Source organism: Ictalurus furcatus, chromosome 2 (genome assembly GCF_023375685.1).
Source record: "Ictalurus furcatus strain D&B chromosome 2, Billie_1.0, whole genome shotgun sequence".
Taxonomy (NCBI): Eukaryota; Metazoa; Chordata; class Actinopteri; order Siluriformes; family Ictaluridae; genus Ictalurus; species Ictalurus furcatus.
This window is the reverse complement of record NC_071256.1, coordinates 15,035,687-15,056,016: the sequence shown is the minus strand read 5'-3', so window position 1 is coordinate 15,056,016 and position 20,330 is coordinate 15,035,687. Positions and strand designations below refer to the sequence as shown.

General features: G+C 38.0%; 1 protein-coding gene across 2 annotated transcripts in view; it reads right to left on the bottom strand.

Annotated features, from left to right (window-relative positions):
* Nucleotides 1–16,705, bottom strand: part of ankrd50 (ankyrin repeat domain 50) — a 46,847-nt gene extending 30,142 nt beyond the window's left edge. Inside the window, exons 1-2 of one of the 2 annotated variants that reach the window (XM_053649920.1) lie at nt 16,530–16,705; nt 12,179–12,992 (exon numbers count right to left, since the gene is read on the bottom strand). In XM_053649920.1, coding sequence (XP_053505895.1) covers nt 12,179–12,651 — 473 coding nt within the window. In that variant the 5' untranslated portion in view covers nt 12,652–12,992; nt 16,530–16,705. Of the gene's footprint in view, nt 1–12,178; nt 12,993–13,623; nt 15,974–16,529 lie in introns of those variants that run through there. The other variant, XM_053649923.1, reaches the window with a different exon arrangement.
* Between the last annotated feature and the right edge of the window lie 3,625 nt (nt 16,706–20,330).

Genomic DNA, 20,330 nt, shown 5'->3' with positions numbered 1-20,330 from the left:
AAATTCATAGAATCATTGAGATGGTCAGATCTGCTGTAGGGAGATGTTTATTTAGCATTTTTGGAAGGAGTCTCCAGTGTCAGTAACTTTGAGTTTTCTGACACGAGCTAACAAATGCTGTTTTTGGAAAACGATTAACGCTGGATGGTAACAGTAACCCCATTTCATCACACCATCCTGTCGATGATTATTTTCGTATAACAGCATGTCTCATCCTGTTTTGTTCTTTACACATCGTATAATTCGTTTCATTGAGTTATAAAGCAGACAAACCAGTAGCTCTGACTGATGAACATGCTTAAACTTCTCTTCTCTCTCTCTCTCTCTCTCTCTCTTAATCTTCTTGTCCTTACATTGATGAGCGCTGACTCAGCAGTGCATGTGGGACAGGAAGTAATTAGTAACTCACACTCCTTCTATCCTGAGGGACAGCAAGAGATGGCTAAGCAGAACATCAGTTAGTAAAAATGTTCAGAGCACATGTAGGTGCTCTGTCCTAGTTTTGCTGATTTACACTTCTTGTGTGTGTGTGTGTGTGTGTGTGTGTGTGTGTGTGGCTTGAAATCTTTCCAACTGTACCAGTACAGCGGTACCAGTCAACAGTCAATCAGAATAATTGAACCAAAACTATCTTGAGTTCATAGACTACATTGAAATCTTCAGGTATGTGTGTATGTGTGTGTGCATGTGTGTGTGTCTATGTTTGTGTGTGTGTATGTGGGTGTGCGAATAAAACCTTTTGCAAATTTAAAATCAATTTCCGAAAAGTTCCAAAAGAAAACAGAAAAAAAAGAGTGAATCTGTGTTTCCGTGACTACAGTCATGTAGTAAAAGTGATTAGGGACACAACTCTACAATACCCAAAGTGCACAGCCTGTTTATAAAAAGAAAGATAAAAGATATGTTTGGCCAAAAAAAAGAGAACAATACAGCTTATCACCCAAATAACATCATACCCATAGTGAAGCATGGTGGTGGAAGCGTCATTCTATGTGGCCGCTGGTCTTCAGCTGGGACTGGGGCTTTAGTCAAGATAGAGGGAATTGTGAACAACTCCAAATACCAATTTATTTTTGGCAAAAAAAAGAAAATTACCTCTGTTAGATAGCTGATAAGGATTTTTTTTTTTTTACCTTGCATGATAATGAGCCAGATCGAAATCCTAAATATTTCTATTTGGTTTTCAATTGAATTATGTTGCTTACTAAATATGCACTGTGTATCAAGAAATAGTGTTGAAACATCTGACTTACATCACAGTTTATTTTTAAAAAATTCCAGCACTAATTCACTGTTACCATCTCAGCCATGTGTAAAACTTTTTTTTGCCTAATAGGTTGAGGATGTCTTAATTTAGCATTTTCTTTTAGTCTCTGTCTCTCTTCATGTCTATCAACCCCATCTATCTCTCATTCATAAATAAACAATGTAACTGCTGAGAACTGAGTCTCTCTGGCAACCGAGGAACATTTTTTTCCACTCTCTCTGTGTCTCCCTTTAATCTTTCAAATAAGCAACAAGTCACTTTGAGAGGTTTATCCTGACATGCACGCACACCCACACACACACACACACACACACACACTGAGTCAACTCAACCCTCAGAGAGACAAACACAGAAATACAATGAGTGTTGGTATTGTCAGCATTGTCTTGTTTACATGTTTTTGTTTGCACATTTGCTACTGTTCCATCACCTTATGGCTGCTACGGCAATGGTGTGAAGAAAATAGATGGTCACTGAGAACGAGTGAGAAAGATAGTTACACATAAGTAAGGAGTGGGATGAAAATAGGATAGAGTGAAACAGAGAGTGGAAGAGAACTAAAGGAGGGAGAGAGAGAGAGACGGAGAAAGACAAGGCGATACAAGTTGGGGAACTGAAGGAGGATGAGTGTGAGCAGGAAGAAAGAATGGCAGAGCAAGACAGTGAGACCTTCCTGCATCCTTTCATCCCTCCTTAGCCCCATAGCACATGCCTCTCTTGCTTTCGTTCTCTCATCATCATTTCTCTTTTCAGCCTCTCCCTCATTTTCCCTCACCACCAGCACTAAATGACAGACTGCAGTGTAACGCTGAGGCTGTTCTAATGCTTGCTCTCTCTCTCTCTCTCTCTCTCGCTCTCTCTCATATTCCTCCTACTCAGTGGAAAAAGCTTCAAAGGCATCGATTACACTTGATCCCGTTCAACTACGTGGCATGCAGAAGCAAGCACGCCACACGGATATAATACACACACATACACACACACACTTACTGGTTTACACACCTACCTAGGTCATACAAGAACATTACACAACAAATTCAGCACTGGTGGTGGCACTTGGGAACGATACGAGTCAGCAGTTATTGTTTCCAGTGCTGAACTGTTTTAATCGTCATGCCAGGGTACCGCGAGTACCAAACACAAGACATTTAAGTGAATTTTTCAAATGCCACCGTCATAGAAGTGTCACAAGTCATTTATAATCCCTTTTCTATTGAATAGGCAGTCTTCAACAGTGCCATGATAACATTCTCATCGAGTATATCGGAAAACCCGGAAAGTTCTTTGTGGTCGGCTGCCTCGTCTCTTCACATAAAACCAAATGTCAAGTAAAAGCTCAATCAGTCCTCAAGGTTTTTCTGCTGTGGGTTCTCCTTTTTTTATGTTAAGAGCAATTAGAAACATAAAAGTCAACATTAGTAAGTAAGAAAAGAAGTAAGCAAACAGGCAATAACAATATTAAACAGTTGTTTTTTTTATTGGTAAAAAAAATTGCAATCTTGATAAACAATATTGTTTCAATTAGGATTTTGGGTAAGTAATGTTTCACATGAAAGATGAATCATTTAAAACGGGCGCATGTATAGGGGCGACTAGTGAAAAAGTGTTTAGTGTTCTCGTACCACCAGAGCAATTTGACGATGATTACGAATATTTCTTTAATACAGAACATCATATGTTTTAATCCGTTTATAATTACGTTTAATGGTGTACAAGTAAGGGATAATCCACGGCTAGGAGAGCACTAAAATCATGTAATGCACACCTAGCCGTGGATTATCCCGCTTATACCATGGTCACTTGCAAACACTGACAAGTTAAAGTGGTCATTGAGGTTTTTGACTGAAAGGATAAAAATCCCAGTTAACTTTTGTTCATTGTTCGTTGAATTCTGCTCTTAATCACACACAGAGATAAAGTAGTGCTATAAGATTACATTTATTTGAATGGAGTATAGTACATAGTTATTCGAGAGAGAGCGAGATTGTGTGTGTGTGTGTGTGTTTGTGAATTACCTGTGTCTGTGCCGAGTCTCTACTACTCATCAAGCTGTGAGTTTAACTACTGAAACGGCAACTGTATGTTAATATGGTTACAGTTGTTTATAGGCAGCACATTAATTTAGAACGGTGATTAAACTGACTGGAACTACCTATGCATAATATGGTTTTAACGCACACCTTCCAGCCAATCAGCATCGAGTATTCAGACAGACCATGGTATAAAATCAGTCCCTCACCAGCCTCTCTCAACGCTCTGCCTTACCTCATACTGTTGCACAGTGCTGACACTGGAGACTCCTTCCACAAAAGTGACATAAACCTCAACACATTTTTAATCTGTTTATGTGGTGTGTCCATTATATAAGTCCCCACGTATGTTGTTACCATAGAAACAATAACATTTTACAACAACGCATGAATAGAAACCTGTGATTTGTGTTTAGAAACAGTGTCTTGGCATAACGGGAAAAACGTCATCACCCCACCATCTCCTGAGAACTTCTGCTGTTATGCAGTGTCAAAAGGACAGAGGTTCTCATCTGATACAAGGACAAGCACTATATCATTAATGCACACAATGGATTAATGCACACATATAAAACCGTTAATGCACACATATAAATAGAGATGTCAACAGAGTTTAGGGTGAAAAAATAAACAAGTCTGTTGGAACCTGCGATTAGAATGAGTTCATTCGGACTGATGAAAAATCCTTGCGTGTGAACACGGCCCGCTGAGGGAAGTCAACCATGATGGCCGCCATATTTGGACAGAAACACACATTTGCTGCACAGATGCTTAGAAAATGCTTCCAAGCTTTAACAGTGAAAGACCTGGTAATTAGTAAGATCCAGTCATGTCAGTACAACACAACCTAGATCTCTGTAGTGTGTGTATGTGTGTGAGAGAGAGTGAGAGTGTTTGCGTGAAACAACAGTCAATGCAGTCAAGTTGTGAAGCCAAACATTAACACAGCAGACTAAACACTTTGCGACAGCTCATGAAATGAACCAAAACAAAAGCCTGCCGCTGTTTTAAAAACACGGCCGAAAATTTGTACGAGCGCTTATTTGTTCGTTCGCTTCTAAGCTAACACACATGCAGAAAGTGCAAATAAAACATTTAAAGCCTACGCAGTGGACTTTGAAGATGCTCACAGCCGGTGTTTATAGCGTCCCTTCATACTGAGCTGTTGACAGACAGTTACTTCTAAAGGGGTCGACTGTTAGACACATTTCTCTCACGGTACATGTTAGCGCTTGTTAATTACGAATCATATTCACATCGATTTAGTCGTAGTTAAAAAGTGAGTGGAAAAGTGAAGTGCGTCGACTGATGTGATGCGTTGATATTAAAATGTTAGAATAGTTCATAACATGTAAGCGCTAATGCCCGAACACAAACATTAGGTTTTGCTTTCTCATAACTGTGAGAAAAGTACTAATTATCATTCTTTAATTTAATATTTGACTAGCTAAAGCTGATTTTGTTTTCTTACTAATCGTATGTATGAGCTGAAAAAAAATCCTCAAGAGAAAAGTATTACATGGCTGAGAAAACCCCATTGGAAAACTGTGCTATGGTCCGTAATACATGTTTGTGTTTACATGGCTATCCTGTCAGTCATTTTATAGACATGGCAACAGACACACTCCTTCACTGCACACCATGCTAGCATGCTAATACCGCCTATTACAAAGAAAATAGGACAGCGGTGCACTTGTGGCCATTCTCATAAATCATTATGAGCCGGATTTTGCGTGTTTAAAGTGTTATATGGTGCGCTTGAGAGTGATGTCATGACAGTCCTTGCTAATGCTAACTCTAGTTGAACCACCGCTTTGTGTTCATGGGTGGGGTGAAAAAGAGGGTGGGCTCAAAGAGTTCATTCAAATCTTATCCAATTTATTTGTTTGTGCTATACACTAAAGACATTTGGGTTTGAGATCAAAAAGTGGATATGAGAAGACAGTTTAGGATTTCAGCTTTTATTTCCTGGTATTTACATCTAGATGTGTTAAAAAAAACATAGAACCTTTTGGATCAGACCACCCAATTTTTAGGTAAGCAAAAGTATAGGAAAAGATAAGTCTTGAAGTAAATTAAAGCAAATAACACTTAATACTTGATTGCATATCCCTTGCTTGCAATAACTGCATCAAGCCTGTGACTCATTGACATCGCCAAATTGTTAGTTTCTTCTTTTGTGATGCTTTTCCAAGCTTTTACTGCAGCTTCTTTCAGTTGTTGTTTGTTTCAGGTGGTTTCTCCCTTCAGTCTCCTTTTCAAGAGGTAAAATGCTGCTCAGTTGGGTTAAGGTCTGGTGAGTGATTTGGCCAGTCTAAAACTTTCCACCCCCCATAAAGTCCCATTGTAGAGTTGGAAGTGTGTTTTGGATCATTGTCTTGCTGCATGATAAAGTTCCTCCTGATTAATTTGGATGCATTTCTCTGTAACTTGACAGACAAAATGTTCCTGTAAACTTAAAGTAAAGTTATTCTGCTGCTAGCATCATGAGTTACATCATCAATAAAGATTAGTGAGTTTGTTCCAGAAGCAGCCATGTGAGCCCAAGCCATGACACTACCTCCACCATGTTTCACAGATGAGCTTCTATGTATTAATTCTTTAAACTATCAGTTTAACAGGGCACACCTGGGCGGCAATCAACACCTGTCAGTCTTATGTTTCGATATTTCTGATCACTTGAAAAAATGGGTGGGTTCAAACAAAAGGGGCCATGTTCTAAATTGTATCTAGATGTAAATATGAGGAAATGAAACCTGAACTTCCGATCTGTCGCCTCAGATTCATCTTTTGAGCTCAAACCTAAATGTCTTCAATGTATAGCAGAAACAATAAAACTGGCCTTGATGTTCTGAGGAATTTTACCTAATGCACCTTTAACTAGTGATGGAATTTTGGCCACCGAAAATTTTCAGCCCATAATGGCATTTTCGATTTTTGACCGAAAGTTAAAAAAGGCCGAAAATATATGCTGCCACACCCCGCCCATCAGTGTTCGGTGCTCAGATTTCACTCTCAATCTAGCCGACGGTTATCGTTGCATTGCACCATTACTACAGTAGATCCGTGATTTAAAGAACATTACCAAGGGTGTAACCATGGTATGGACATTGGGGGGTCCAACGAACTTGGCGGGAGGATATGCAAGTGAATGTAACGTTAATGGTCAAAAACTGGAACTAACGTTAGCCTAGCCTACTTCGTGGGTGTGCAAATACCAAAAGTTAATTGATGTTCTTAAGAACAAACCAAGCCATGGTATGATGCATTCTATACTAAGCTAAGGTTACCTACTATTTAGGTATCTAGTTACTTACTGTCTGAAAAAAAGCTTGTATGCTCTGCTGCACTTTTCTACACATGGCTGCTGTCTCCATTTCTTACAGACTGAGCTGCTAAAATATATCAGCGAACTTGCGTTGAGTATGGGCGCAACCAAGTGTACAATTGGAGGGGGGGCACACACCTATTTTCCTTATCAAACGGAAATACATTAAAAAGGAACAGACATAAATAAATAGAATAGATGAAGAAAAGACAGATCAGTTGGCATGGTACATTAAATGGGGACATATAGAAAATATTTTGTACTGTATATTGGGGAGGACAGACTGGTATTTCCTCAACATTGGGGGGGACGACCCCCCAAAGAATGCGTGGTTACGCTGATGAACATTACTATGACGTGGAGAAAAAGCAGCGTGCACGGGAAGTGATACAGGCAGAGGTGGATGTGATGAATACATCTACCGAAGGAGCAACGCGCAGCACAGAGCAGAGAAATGTGCCAGAGAAACGGGTGCATACAAGTGATGAGGTGCAAACTTCCTCACTTTCTGACATGTTTGACGAGATTCTACAGAAAAGTGCCTGATCCACAGCAGTGCCACAACAAGCGCAGTTACGCTTTCCACTGTGTGCACGAATTGGTATTTATCTCCCCCAAGCACCAGCACAGAGAGTGAGAGACTATTCACTGCAGCATCTCATGTATCTTGATGAGAAGAGGAACCGTCTCTCCCGCCAGAAAGCTGAGCAACTTTTGTTCTTGAAGAGAAACCTGCCACTTTTGCTTAAATAGAAAACAGTCAATTTGCTATGTGTGTAGCAATTACATTAAAATTCGCGTAGCCCTACGAAACTTTGTTCTTGAGTTGAGGCTACATCTGTTGTTTACAGTTTGAGGTTGGTTTTAGTTCTATTGCTGCTGTTTAGCACAATAATCTTTAATTAATGTGGAAATACGTTTACATAAACAGAATAGAAGACATTACTTGACTGCTGTTTAACATATCATAGTAGTTTTCTAGAACTTTACATTATTTGGATAATTGGATTAGAAAAAATCTGTTAAATTTGTTTATTACAGAACTGAATGACGAATAATATATTTAATATTGTTTTTGTTTTGGTGTGTTAATTTCAATAAAAGTGTGGTCATTCTATTAGTTCTTAGTTTTAAATTCTGATTCTGATATTAATAATAAAAGTCTAATATTAATACAATTACAAAATAACTTTTTTAAAATGGGTTTAAAAAAAAATTCCTTTTCAGTTTCGGTTTTCGGCCAAGTGCGTCCAGAATTTTCAATTTCGGCCCAGAATTGTCCTTTCTGTGTATCACTACCTTTAACTAAAGTTTTGTTCTTATGTGTTATGTATCAGAAGCCTCAATTTAAAAAATAACGCTAGTTTTACACCTTCAACCAACAAAAAACAAGCATTTTCCATAGCTGTTGTGTAATTACTGTGGTTTATTTATTTATTTAATGTTTTGGACATAAAATGCTTAGGCTGGTGTTAAGAGGTGTATTTTTAGCCATTCTGAATTGTACCAAAATTCAATCAATGCCCCAAATAGTGCTGTGCAATATGAAGATAAATTATCAATATCCTGATAAATTATTCCACAATATAATTTTCTGTGATATCGTAAGTATTGTATTTATTTATTTAAAATAACATTTACAGACTCTGAATGGAGGGAGCTGATTTTATGTTAAAAAGCTGAAATGTATTCTTATACATTCTTATAATTAATAATTTATTTGTTAAGACTTTAAATTAAATTATTTTTTTATTATTTTCACAAATTTTATCTTTTTTTTTTCCTTCAAAAAATAGATACTGTTTTGCTGGTAGTTTGTTAGCAAACCTATACATTATACAGGTTTTTATTTATTTATTTATTTTTATTTCTAAAATAACGGAGAATATCTTGCTTGTTTAAACAGAGTGAAGTGAACACTGTAGTAGTTTAGTAGTTCATGTTGGGATGAACTGTACCAGCTGGCAGATGGTTTTATCAGGAGCCTTTTGGTTCAAGGACAGAGGAGCAGACAGCACGTCTACCAAAACATACACACACACACACACACACACACACACACACACTCAGACCAAATACCAACAACCCCAATTACAAAAGGGTCAAAATCTCTGAGTGCACGACCAAGAATTAGTTTAACTTCAGCCGTTATAACACACTAATCTTATACTATATCTGAGCCTAGAAAAATCTGACAAGATTTCATTGACTGCGTTTAAATGGACAGCAGTAATCTAATTATTGACCTTATTCTGAATAAGACAATACTGTGATTAAGGTGTTTACATGAGTCGCTTTTAGACTATTCTTTTCATGTACCCATTTTACATGTTATAGAACACAGATTGATTAACAGCACACATCATTACGTCACCATGCCACGCTGTCCGACGTCCCGCCAGAATTTCATACAGTTCGTCTTCGTTATGGTACCGTATACAGTTTGGGGTGTTTAATTTTTAATTTTACGTAAGCTTCAAGTGCAGTTAATTATTTGTCATGTTATACGTGCAAATAGACGACTGCTTGAAGCTATGGGCTGCGTCCAAAACCGCGTACTTACCTAGTATATAGTAGCTGAGATGCGTGTATTTCGCCTATTATATAGTAGGTAAGTACACAGTTTTGGACGCAGCCGTGCTCTCTTGTTTGCCGTAAAACGGTTGAGCACTGCCGGTGAAAACTCCCACATGACGTTAATAGTGTGATTAAGGTGTGTACATGTCTATAATGCACATCGATAATGCGACTAAAATAGGAATACTCCACATGTCTTAATTTGATTTGTGTTTACTTCGAGTATGACTTTAGTCGTATTAAGGTCATCAATAATCGCTGTTTACATGCTAGTTTCTTAAGCTGAGTATCGTCTTAATCGGGTTAATATCGGATTATTGTTGTCCATGTAAATGTACTGATTGTCATAGGAGGATTTATCAAGTTAAACTATTTTATACATTTTTATAGACTGTTATAGCATTGTAATATTTCATTCATACGCTAGCAACTTTCTCAGAGTTTTTTTTATGACTGTTGCGGCAAAATTGCTTGATTTTGCTGCGACTTTTTAAAAAATTTGCGATGCAGTTTGCAGATGCAGACAACTACTTGAATTGGCAAAATTGCAACTGCATGAAATTTGTTCTTCACGGTATTTCACAGTGATGTTTGTTGGTAAATGAGACCTTTTAACTGTACTCATATTCGACGCACATGATTCGAAGAGCTGAATGCTCGTTGTGATGATGTCACATGACGCATCTTGTCCCAAATCTGCAGAGAATCTGCGGTAATTTTGAAAAGTTGCAAGATCCTCCGAATACTACGAAGTTTGCTTGATTTTGCATTCATTTCTATCAAATAAAATAAACAAAATTAAATTAAAATGAAGCATACATACATAAATACAATAAAGAATAAGGAAAGGAAACACGACCAAGAAAAAATAAATAATATTATACTATATACAGTACAAACAAAAATACACATCCATTATTTGCTTTTGTTTATTTTATTTTGTATTTAGTTCAGGACCATTTATTTATTAGTATGTTCAGTTTTCATTTCATTTCCAATCTGTTCCTCTGCATATATCGACTCGCTGATCTGTGCTGATAAAAACACACATTTGAGTCATTAGTGACCGTTAATAGAGCATAAAAAAGTAGTGCATTAACCTTTTTGACCTTTGCGTGTTATATAGATGGCATCAGATCTAATTTATGGGGGTCTAATAGAGGGGAAAAGACTACTGTTTAACACATGAATTACTAACTCACACACAAACACACACGTACACACACACACCTCCACATGTATTGGCTGTGAACAACACAATCCTAAACAGCTGGCGCATCCACCGTTATAACCGCTTGCACCAACCAATCACAAGCAAGCAGTGCGTACACGAGTCTGATTATAAAGCTAACAAACAGCGTTTGCTACTGAACTAGCACTAAAGACAAGACGCTGTGTTTCGAGTTAGATTCATAGCTAGCGATATCTACCCTGAAATCTGTTTTCTCACCTTTTTATGGCAAATTCTGATCTTATTCATTCCATTTAATACATTAGTAAGATAGTTCTCTTCACCGTGGACACTTGTACTGGTCCTTCATTTGATCAAAAATATGTAGAGCTGCACTTATGCTAGGATTTTACCTCAGGAATACAAGTGCTATTTAAAACATGTTGTCTCTTGGACAAATATGGAATAAAACACGACAAAATAAGAATTCAATGAGGGTATATGGTATAATATTATATAACTATAATATTATCAGCACAAACCAGTTCTTCCAAGTCTTTGGTTTAAACTGGAAGCAGGAAGAGTGACCATATTTTGGAAAAGTGCCTGATGAATCAATAACTCTGTTGACCATTTACTCTACTATCCCCTCCTGTGTAAGTGTGCGTGCATTAAGTGACACCAGATGCTCGGACAAAGGGGTGTGTGTGTGTGTGTGTGTGTGTGCATTCTGTAGCACATTCCAGTCTGAGGTACTCCAGCTGACCCAGTGCTCCAAAACAAGTCATGCAAACTCTTTCTCTCTCTCTGTCTGTGTCTGTTCAAATAGTCCAGACCAGGTCAGCTGACATAACCTTAGACTCCTGATCTAAGATCAGTGGTATATATATTTAGCTGATATGTTGCTAGCTCACTGGGGGTTTATTGTGTAATGAAATAAAGCATAACATTAGCTATATATAGCATGTAGCTACAGGTCATTCGAGTTTAGCGTCTCTGCGCCCTGCCAGGCTTGAGTGGGTTGAGTTATGTACAGAGGTATCTCATGTGCTACCTGTTAACTAACTAAGCTACCTAATGAACAGTCCGTGATATAGCAAGGTTACATTCCTTTTTCAGCAACTCTCTTTTGTGATCTTGCTAGCATGAGTTCTAATTCAAATGCTAGCCTTCCGGATACCGCTTGTGAACTGTGAGACGCTAGTTAGGTTTCCATCCACCTAACAGCTTATCTACACTGCCTGCATCATCTATTAGTATGTTATTAGACCAATGGTAGGCTCATGTTTGGACACTTTTCTGGCCACAAGCTTCAGCATCATTAAGGCTGCAATCTGTTGGATCACCGCGCTCCTAGCTGCCAGTTTCTGACCGAAAACAAACTTTTAAAAACAGTTTTGGAAGTTGACAAGACTAAATCCATTTTTTTCTGGACTTGCCTGGAGCTTATTAATTACATCATGTTACTCTTGTTGACTACCTTACAATTTCAAGGCAACACCTACCTCACATGGTTGTTTACAGCATAAGAAGAGTACAACAGAGTATAATGGGTAGTTTTATAATTATTCATACTACTCAAGCCATCCCGTTCAGATTTACCACGTGTGTAACCCCAACATCACATGACTGGTCACTTGCTGTACAAGAATAGGAAGGTACCATGTATGAAGGTATAATGAGCCATTGGCTAACTCACTTAATGTGACCAACATGTATTGAGACCTCAGCTTGTTGCTCCTTTTTAAAATATTTAACACAACATTTACTGAGTAATCATAGCGTGTGCATATTATGTTACTGACCTTTTAAACACCTCGCTCGGGTTCCTCTCACACTCTCCAGGCTTCAGCGCATTCTGGATGGCAGGGTCACGAATTTTCTCCTCATACTGCGGTACGAGTTTACTTCTGCAGATCTGTGTCACCAGGCCTCGTATGAATCCGCTCACGCACACCGTGTCAGAATCGTCGGCACGGCAGAAATGAAACGCCAGGCAGAATTGGCTTAAACCGCGATGATTGCCGTGCTGCGAGCTCGGCCACAGCAGCTCCGTGCAAAGTGCCGTTTTGCCGCTTCCGGGTCCTCCAACCAGCAAAACACCCCATGATCCTGATTTCCCTGCACCTGATGCAGCGCCACCCCCTGAGATGGGTGGACCTTCCCTTCCTGAGCCACAGGAAGTGCCAGTTTTCTCCTGAAGGCAGTGCTGGATCTTGTGGAAAACCCACTCACGGCAGTAGAAGCGCTTTCCCTGCAGTAAACTTGTCTGAGCCATGGTAACGGATTTATGGCTAGCTATGCACACACCAACCCATTGCGCCAGACATGCACGCTTCAAGGGCACATTGGGTTATTCAGTGATGGTGCTTTTTTTTCTTTTCTTTTCTTTTCAAAATCACACCAAAGGAATAGAAATGGCTCAAAACATGGCAGGTTGTTGCAGGTTCAGCCTACAATGCACATTTTCCAACTTTCCCATTCGTGTAGCATGTTAAAAAGTTTTCACATTTATTATGCCGTTATTATTGTGGTAGGTAGGTAGGTAGTTTTTAATATCCAGTTCCTGGAGGGTTCATAGTGTCCATCCCATGAGTCATTTCATTGTTGCCTTTCTCTCTGGAAAAAAAAAAAACATCAGAAAGCTGATTAACCAATACACCAACACTTCAACATAATGACACATTGGCATCAATACTACACCACAATAAAACTACAGATACTTTAATACACCAATACTTCAATATAATGAGATGATATTATAACACATGGATACTACACATTCTCTGCTACATCATACAGCAATACAATGACACTATGATACTAGTTTGAGTCACTAGTACTACAACATACTGATCCTACAGCCATTCTGATACATCAATACACCACTTCAACACGATACATCAATACTACACCTAGGCCTGGGCGACAAAACGGTATCGGTATTTATCGACGGTACACCTTTATTGGTAACGGTAGAAAAAATATTCGGTACAAAGCACGATAAAATGTAAACAGACATGAAGTTTGGCTGCATGAACAACCCTCAAGTGTGCGCCATCCCTGGATCATAAACAGCCTATCATATGCCTTGATAAAGGAGTGTGCTACGAGAGACAAGCAAACAGCCAATAACAAGTTGCATATCTGTGGGGTTCGGTTGCATCATCGCCACGTGACATCAGAACACACGAATACATGCGAGGCCTGGCGAGGAGATTGTGAATAAAAAAAGGACATCTCAGCTCACCAGTGTGGCAGTTTTTTTTGGTTTATTTTCGTCTGACCGACATCAGAACACCGTCGTGTGTAAGCTTTGCAAAAAAAAAAAACGTCCCGGCCAAGTACGGAGAAACAAGCTGTGAGATTTGTAATGCGCATACGCAGCGTTCCGCACATGTACAGTGCGTGTGACTCTGAACAGTGGGCAAGGAAGAAATGTGACATTTTGCTGCTTTTTGTTTTTTCTGTTAAAATGTCGGTTTCCTCAGAGCAGGAGCTCGACTTTTCAGACACGGCACAGTGTTGTCCGGAAGAAGTTGGGGGGGGGGGGCTGTGGTGGCTTGGGGGGTAGCAAGTGATGGCTTGGCGGCTAAGACTCTGGGTTACTGATCGGCAGGTCGGGGGGTTCAAGCCCCAGCACTGCCGGGCTCTGGGTTAATGATCGGAAGGTCGAGGGTTCAAGCCCCAGCAATGCCAAGCTGCCACTGTTGAGCTCTTGAGCAAGGCCCTTAACCCTCTCTGCTCCAGGGGCGCTGTAGCATGGCTGACCCTGTGCTCTGACCCCAGCTTCCTGACATGCTGGGGTTTGCGAAGAAAACAATTTCACTGTGCTGTAATGTATATGTGATCAATAAAGACTCATTATCATTAAGTAAGAATTAAAGTGGAAGTTTTATACGAGGCTAGGCTAACTATGCTAAGAGGCAGAGCACAAACAAGAGCACCAGGAGTCCCATTCTGTGCTATAATGTGATGTTGATCTCCCTTAAAGTTAGCCTTTAACATTGCACACATTTTGTAACATTTTATTTAATAAGTTCAAGAGTTTCTTTAACACTTATTTATTTAATCTTCATATAAGATGTAAGAGAATATATTTGTTTAAATTCTAAAATTAGAATTTAAACAAAGCTAAAATTATTTGTTGTCTGACTTAATCAAGTCGGTAAATAAAATAAAAAACTAACTTTTTTCTACTGTTCTTTGTTTAAAAAAAATTCAAATTTATCAATAATTATCAATACCGAATGATATGAAACATTATATAGTGATAATTTTTTTTTGCTGTATCGTCCAGCCCTAACTACACCACATTATTACTGATACTTTCATATACAACGATACTACAAGTACTCTGATACACCAATATTTTGATACAATGAGACAATATAATGACACATGGATACTACAGATACTCTGCTACATCATCGCACCAATACAATGATACTCTGATACACTGGATTGATTCACTAAAACTACAACACACCGATACTATAGACACTCTAATCAATCAATACACCAACCTTTCAACACAATGACACACTGATACACCAATCCTACCAGTACTCTGATACATCGATACAGTGATATTATGACACATGGATACTACAGATACCCCACTACATCATCACACCGATACAATGATACTCTGATATACTGGTTTGATTCACTAGTACTACAACTCACTGAAACTACGGATACTCTGCTACATCAATACACCAACACTTCAACTCTCATACTGGATCAATACATAAATACTACACCACACTAATACTACAGATCATTTGATATGCACAGACACTACAGATAATCTGATACACCGAAACAATACTATGGCGCATGGATACTACAAATACTCTGCTACTTCAACACACCAATACAATGATAATCTGACATACTGGTTTGATTCACTAGTACTACAACACACTGCTACTACGGGCATTCCGATACATCGATACACCAACACTTCAACACAATACAGCAATACTACACCACATTAATATTACTGATACTTTCATATACACCGATACTACAAGTACTCTGATACACTGATACGTCGATACAGTGATATGACACATGGATAATACAAATACTCTGCCACATCAACACACCGATACAATGATACTCTGCTATATTGGTTTGATTCACTAGTACTACAACACACCAATACTACAGATCCTTTGATATGCACAGATACTACAAATAATCTGATACACCGAAACAGTACTATGGTGCATGGATACTACAGATACTCTGCTACATCAACACATCGATACAATGATACTCTGATACACTGGTTTGATTCACTAGTACTACTACAGCACTACAGTGAAACACTACAGCTAGTTCACCACAACGTTCCTCTAATACTAGATCAGTATATCAACACTACACCGTGCTAATACTACAAATACTCTGATACACACATACTCCTACACAGTGATATACCCGCCCCACACACCAGTATAATGGCATGCCCCAAAATAAAGTGCACAAAGAGAAACGATATTCTGATAATCGGAAACACTTGTAGCTGTAATGAATGTGTAATGAACGTGTAATGAATGTGTAATAGACTAAGTGTCCTTCAAAATCGGGTTCATTTCCCTATTGATCACATAAATCGATACTTCGATAATCACGGCGACTTCTCACATCAAAATCCATTCCTTTCTCGACAGACTGGAGTTAACATCTATTATGTCAGGTTATCAGGCGCACAGGGAGATTTATGGATTTTGAGAAAGGACCAAAAATGAAAATAAAACTGTTTCTTTAAAAACCCTAAATCAGTTATCTAGAACAGTTCAAAAGAGTTCCAGCTCTTACTGTAACGTTAACAGACCCCGCATATGTGCAAAAGGTTTTTATAAACAACACAACAGAAGAAATGTTGCGCTTGCAGTGTTGCATGCCTCATTTTTTGTTATGATAATATGATACAATTCGCATAACACTGTAGTGTAACTTCAGCCTGATATGCACGCGCATTTTCTCCCCTGTTTTATTTATTTATTTATTTATTTAAATGTATTATTATTATTATTATTATTATTATTATTATTATTATTATTATTATGCTCGTGATGCATTTTTTTCTTTCTCAGCTCAAATGACCAACGCTTTTTCTTCTTCTTCTTCTTCTGCTCTCACCTCTCACTCAATCCGTGCTTCTCGTTAAAATCCAGACCCGATGATTTAAAAAAAAAAATCCGATTCCGGAAAAGATATCCGTCGTTGTTTGTTAGTGCAAAAAAAAAAACCCCAACAATAATACAGACTCTTATTTTTTTCATATCTCGCTTTTCGCCCCCGCTCGGTTTAGTTGCTCGGCTCTTTTCTTCCAGCGGGACTCCGGAGCGCTCGCGCATACAAAACAGACACGGCTGCTTGCGGTGTTGCCAAATCCAGGATTTTAGCACGGATTTTATCCTACTTTTAACCTGGATTGAACATGAGCATGTGTTCCTGTATGGAGGCATTATATTGCGTATCAGTGACTTGGTCTACTCATACACACCTATTCTTTATGACAATACACTTTCATTAAATGTATGTCCTAACCGTAGTATTATTTAAATTATATTTTGTAATTATGTTGGCATAGTGAACTTTTAAAGCAGCAGTGACATTTGTGTACATCCGTCTCGATTAAAGTGCCTGCCATTTAATTTAATATAATTTGAAAACGATATATTTTCTGTTATATTTTGATACATATTTCGGGGTTTGTATCATATTTTATTACGCCGTTTCGTTCCAAGGTACACAAGCTATATAGAGAAATGACAATAAAAACCCACTTGACTTGACTGGATTTGGCTGTCTTAAAATGTGAATTACAGACTTACCTGGCAACCCTGAAAACGTCACTGCTGGAGCCGGAAGTAAACTCCCAAATCGAAAAATAAATAAGCTTGCATGAATTCAAATTTGATTCACGAACCAGAACGCTCTTTGATAAGCAAAAAATATGTTTGCACACGCCAAATGTATTCTATATATAATGTATATATATATATATATATATATATATATATATATATATATATTTTTTTTTTTTTTCTTACTCTACTTTAAGAACTACATATCCATAGACAACTCAGATACTGTCGTCACATCCGGGTATTAACCAGATAACCAGATATACAAATGTAGTTATCTAATCGAATAAAATTTTTATATTTCATCTCTTTAATGCAGAAAATGTTGCCCAGGAACGCAGTGACCGGTAAACACAATGGATATGATTATAAGTTGTAGGTTGGTAGCAAATCACAAATGATTACACATACTTTTAAAGTGAGCTATAAACAAAACCTGTGACTGAGGTGAATGGGGGATTTCCCACACGAAGCAAAGGATGCTGGGATTTGGGGTTTTATAAAACATTACTAGGGAGTTATAGAATTAATCATCAAAAGCCCATCACACTCCCAAACACCTCTATAGAATATGAGTGAGTAGAATATTATTTACTATTTGGTCATATCCAATGTTTTGCTTTTCAGACCAGTTCTCTGAATTCAAAAATTCAAAAAACATTTGGCGAAAAATATAAATAGTCTGTAGTCAGAGTAATACCCAGATCCCAGAGTAATACCCAATTAGTTCTCGTTAGATATTCATGTATTTTTTTTGTAACTAATGCATTCTCTCATATAGAATATGTTGCATAAGTATGCACCTCCCTTTTCCACATTTTCTACTGATGCAACCTAGAAATTAAATGGACTTAATGTCATGAATCTATACAAAATAGCCCAAAAATTTGCAGTGGATTATTAAGGAAATTGAACAGATATTGTATGACTGTACTTGTGTAACTGTGACTATAGGAGGCTGTCCACCAAAAGTCAGTCACTGGGTAAGGAGAAAATTATTCAGAGAAGCAACCGAATATTATAGTCCGCACAGGATTTTGCGACTTTTTTTGTGATTGTTGCGGCTGAAATGCTTGATTTTGCTGGTGCTTTTTTTTCCTTCAAAATTTGAGATTCAACTTGCGGAGCTTTTTGTGGGTTTTTTTGTGGAAAACTACTCGGATTGGCGAAATTGCAATTGCACAAAATTGTTTTGCACGGTCTTTCGGAGTGATGTTTGTTGGTAAATAAGACCTTTTAGCTGTACTCACGTTCAATGGTTGTGAATCAAAGAGGGCGTTGACTGAATGTACGTTGTGATGACGTCACATGACGCGTCTTGGCCCAAATCAGTGGGAAATCTGCTCTGAATATTGCGAAGTCTGCTTGATTTTGCGTTCATTTCTGCCTTCGCAAAATCGTAAAATCCTGGAGGGACTGATTTGAGGTGTGAATACTTACACAACATACTGTATATATGACTTTTCATGCTATTTTCACCCCTCCATAATACTGTTAATGAAATGATTAAAGCCATCGACATATAAAGTTTGAAAATAAGTAAAAAGAATTCCTCCTCCTCCTCCTCCTCCTCCTACTACTACTACTACTACTAATAATAATAATAATAATAATAACAATAATATTAATACATATTTAAATTAAAAAAAATGAATGACTTTCCAAAAAAAACTTTTCTTCAATTTGAAATATACACTGAGATAATCATTTTTGGTTTAATGCATATTTAATGTATGTATATTTAATTACAACAAGCCTTATTTGCATAAATAAATGAACACTTTTTTGGGGAAAAAATTCCAATCCAAAAATAATTGTAAGAATATCAGCTGTCAACTGGCAAAAAACTGATTGCTATATTTATTGTTTGAAATCACTCAATTCACCTGTAGTCTAAAAAAGATAAATCATCCCTGAATGACTTACATATTAATATCAATCTTTATTTATCTTCTGTGGTGTCCAAGGTTTCTTTTATAATGAAATTCTGAGTTGATGTTTTTAACCCACAATGCTGTTCAACTACCTGCTGATAGTGACACCAGTGGGATTTCGTCCTCACTTCATGTGTATTTAAAGAAAATGAAAGTGACGCAGCAGTGCTGTAATCGTTTAGTCTGTCCAGCTCTCTCACCTCGTCTTGCCATCTTGTAGATCGCTAAATAGCTGAGCCTAGTCTCTGCTGGAACTTGGTGCAATTACAGTCTGGAGCTTTGACTCCAATGTTTTGCTGTCTGGATTTCACATTAATATAATGCTGAACGTCGCTGAAGAGCAGTGAGTGAGTCCTATTATAAAGCATTGTAACTGCATTAACTATAATGAACGCATATAGGCAGCACAGCACCAACCAACCAACAAATTAGCACCAGAATCACAAAACACATCAATATAAACATTGTAACTATATTACTACTTAAAATACACTGCTCTGTACAATGTATTTGGTGTTCTCCATCCATCCATCCATCCATCTTCTATACCGCTTAATCCTTTTTCAGGGTCACGGGGAACCTGGAGCCTATCCCAGGGAGCATCGGGCACAAGGCGGGGTACACCCTGGACAGGGTGCCAATATTTGGTGTTCTCGCAGTTCCATTTTTTTTTCAAGGCTTTCACCAATCCCATAACACTCTAAATACACCTCCTATTCATCATTAATGGGTTTTGTTCGATAACCTACGATGTAATCATAATTATATTTGAACAAGGACAAAAATTTAACTGCTCTGTCATTTGCTCATGTTTGCTCATGTTGGTCTCTCTCTCTCTCTCTCTCTCTCTCTCTCTCTGTGTCTTTTTTTAAACCAGCGCTGTAAAACACCCACATGACAATTTAGACATCAAACTAAATGTCTACCATGATTTGCACGTACCAATTCAATTTCTGCTGCACAACGGGCATTTTAAGCTCCCCGTCCTTAAACCAAACTGGAAACCCACTTGGCTGTTTCCCAGGCTATCTGACCCAATCAAGGGAATTTGGATAATGATTGTAATTTTCTCTTGTCTTTGTGGCCAGAGGAGAAGAGTTGCCAAATTTGAACACTAAAGTAGATCTCAAAGGGGT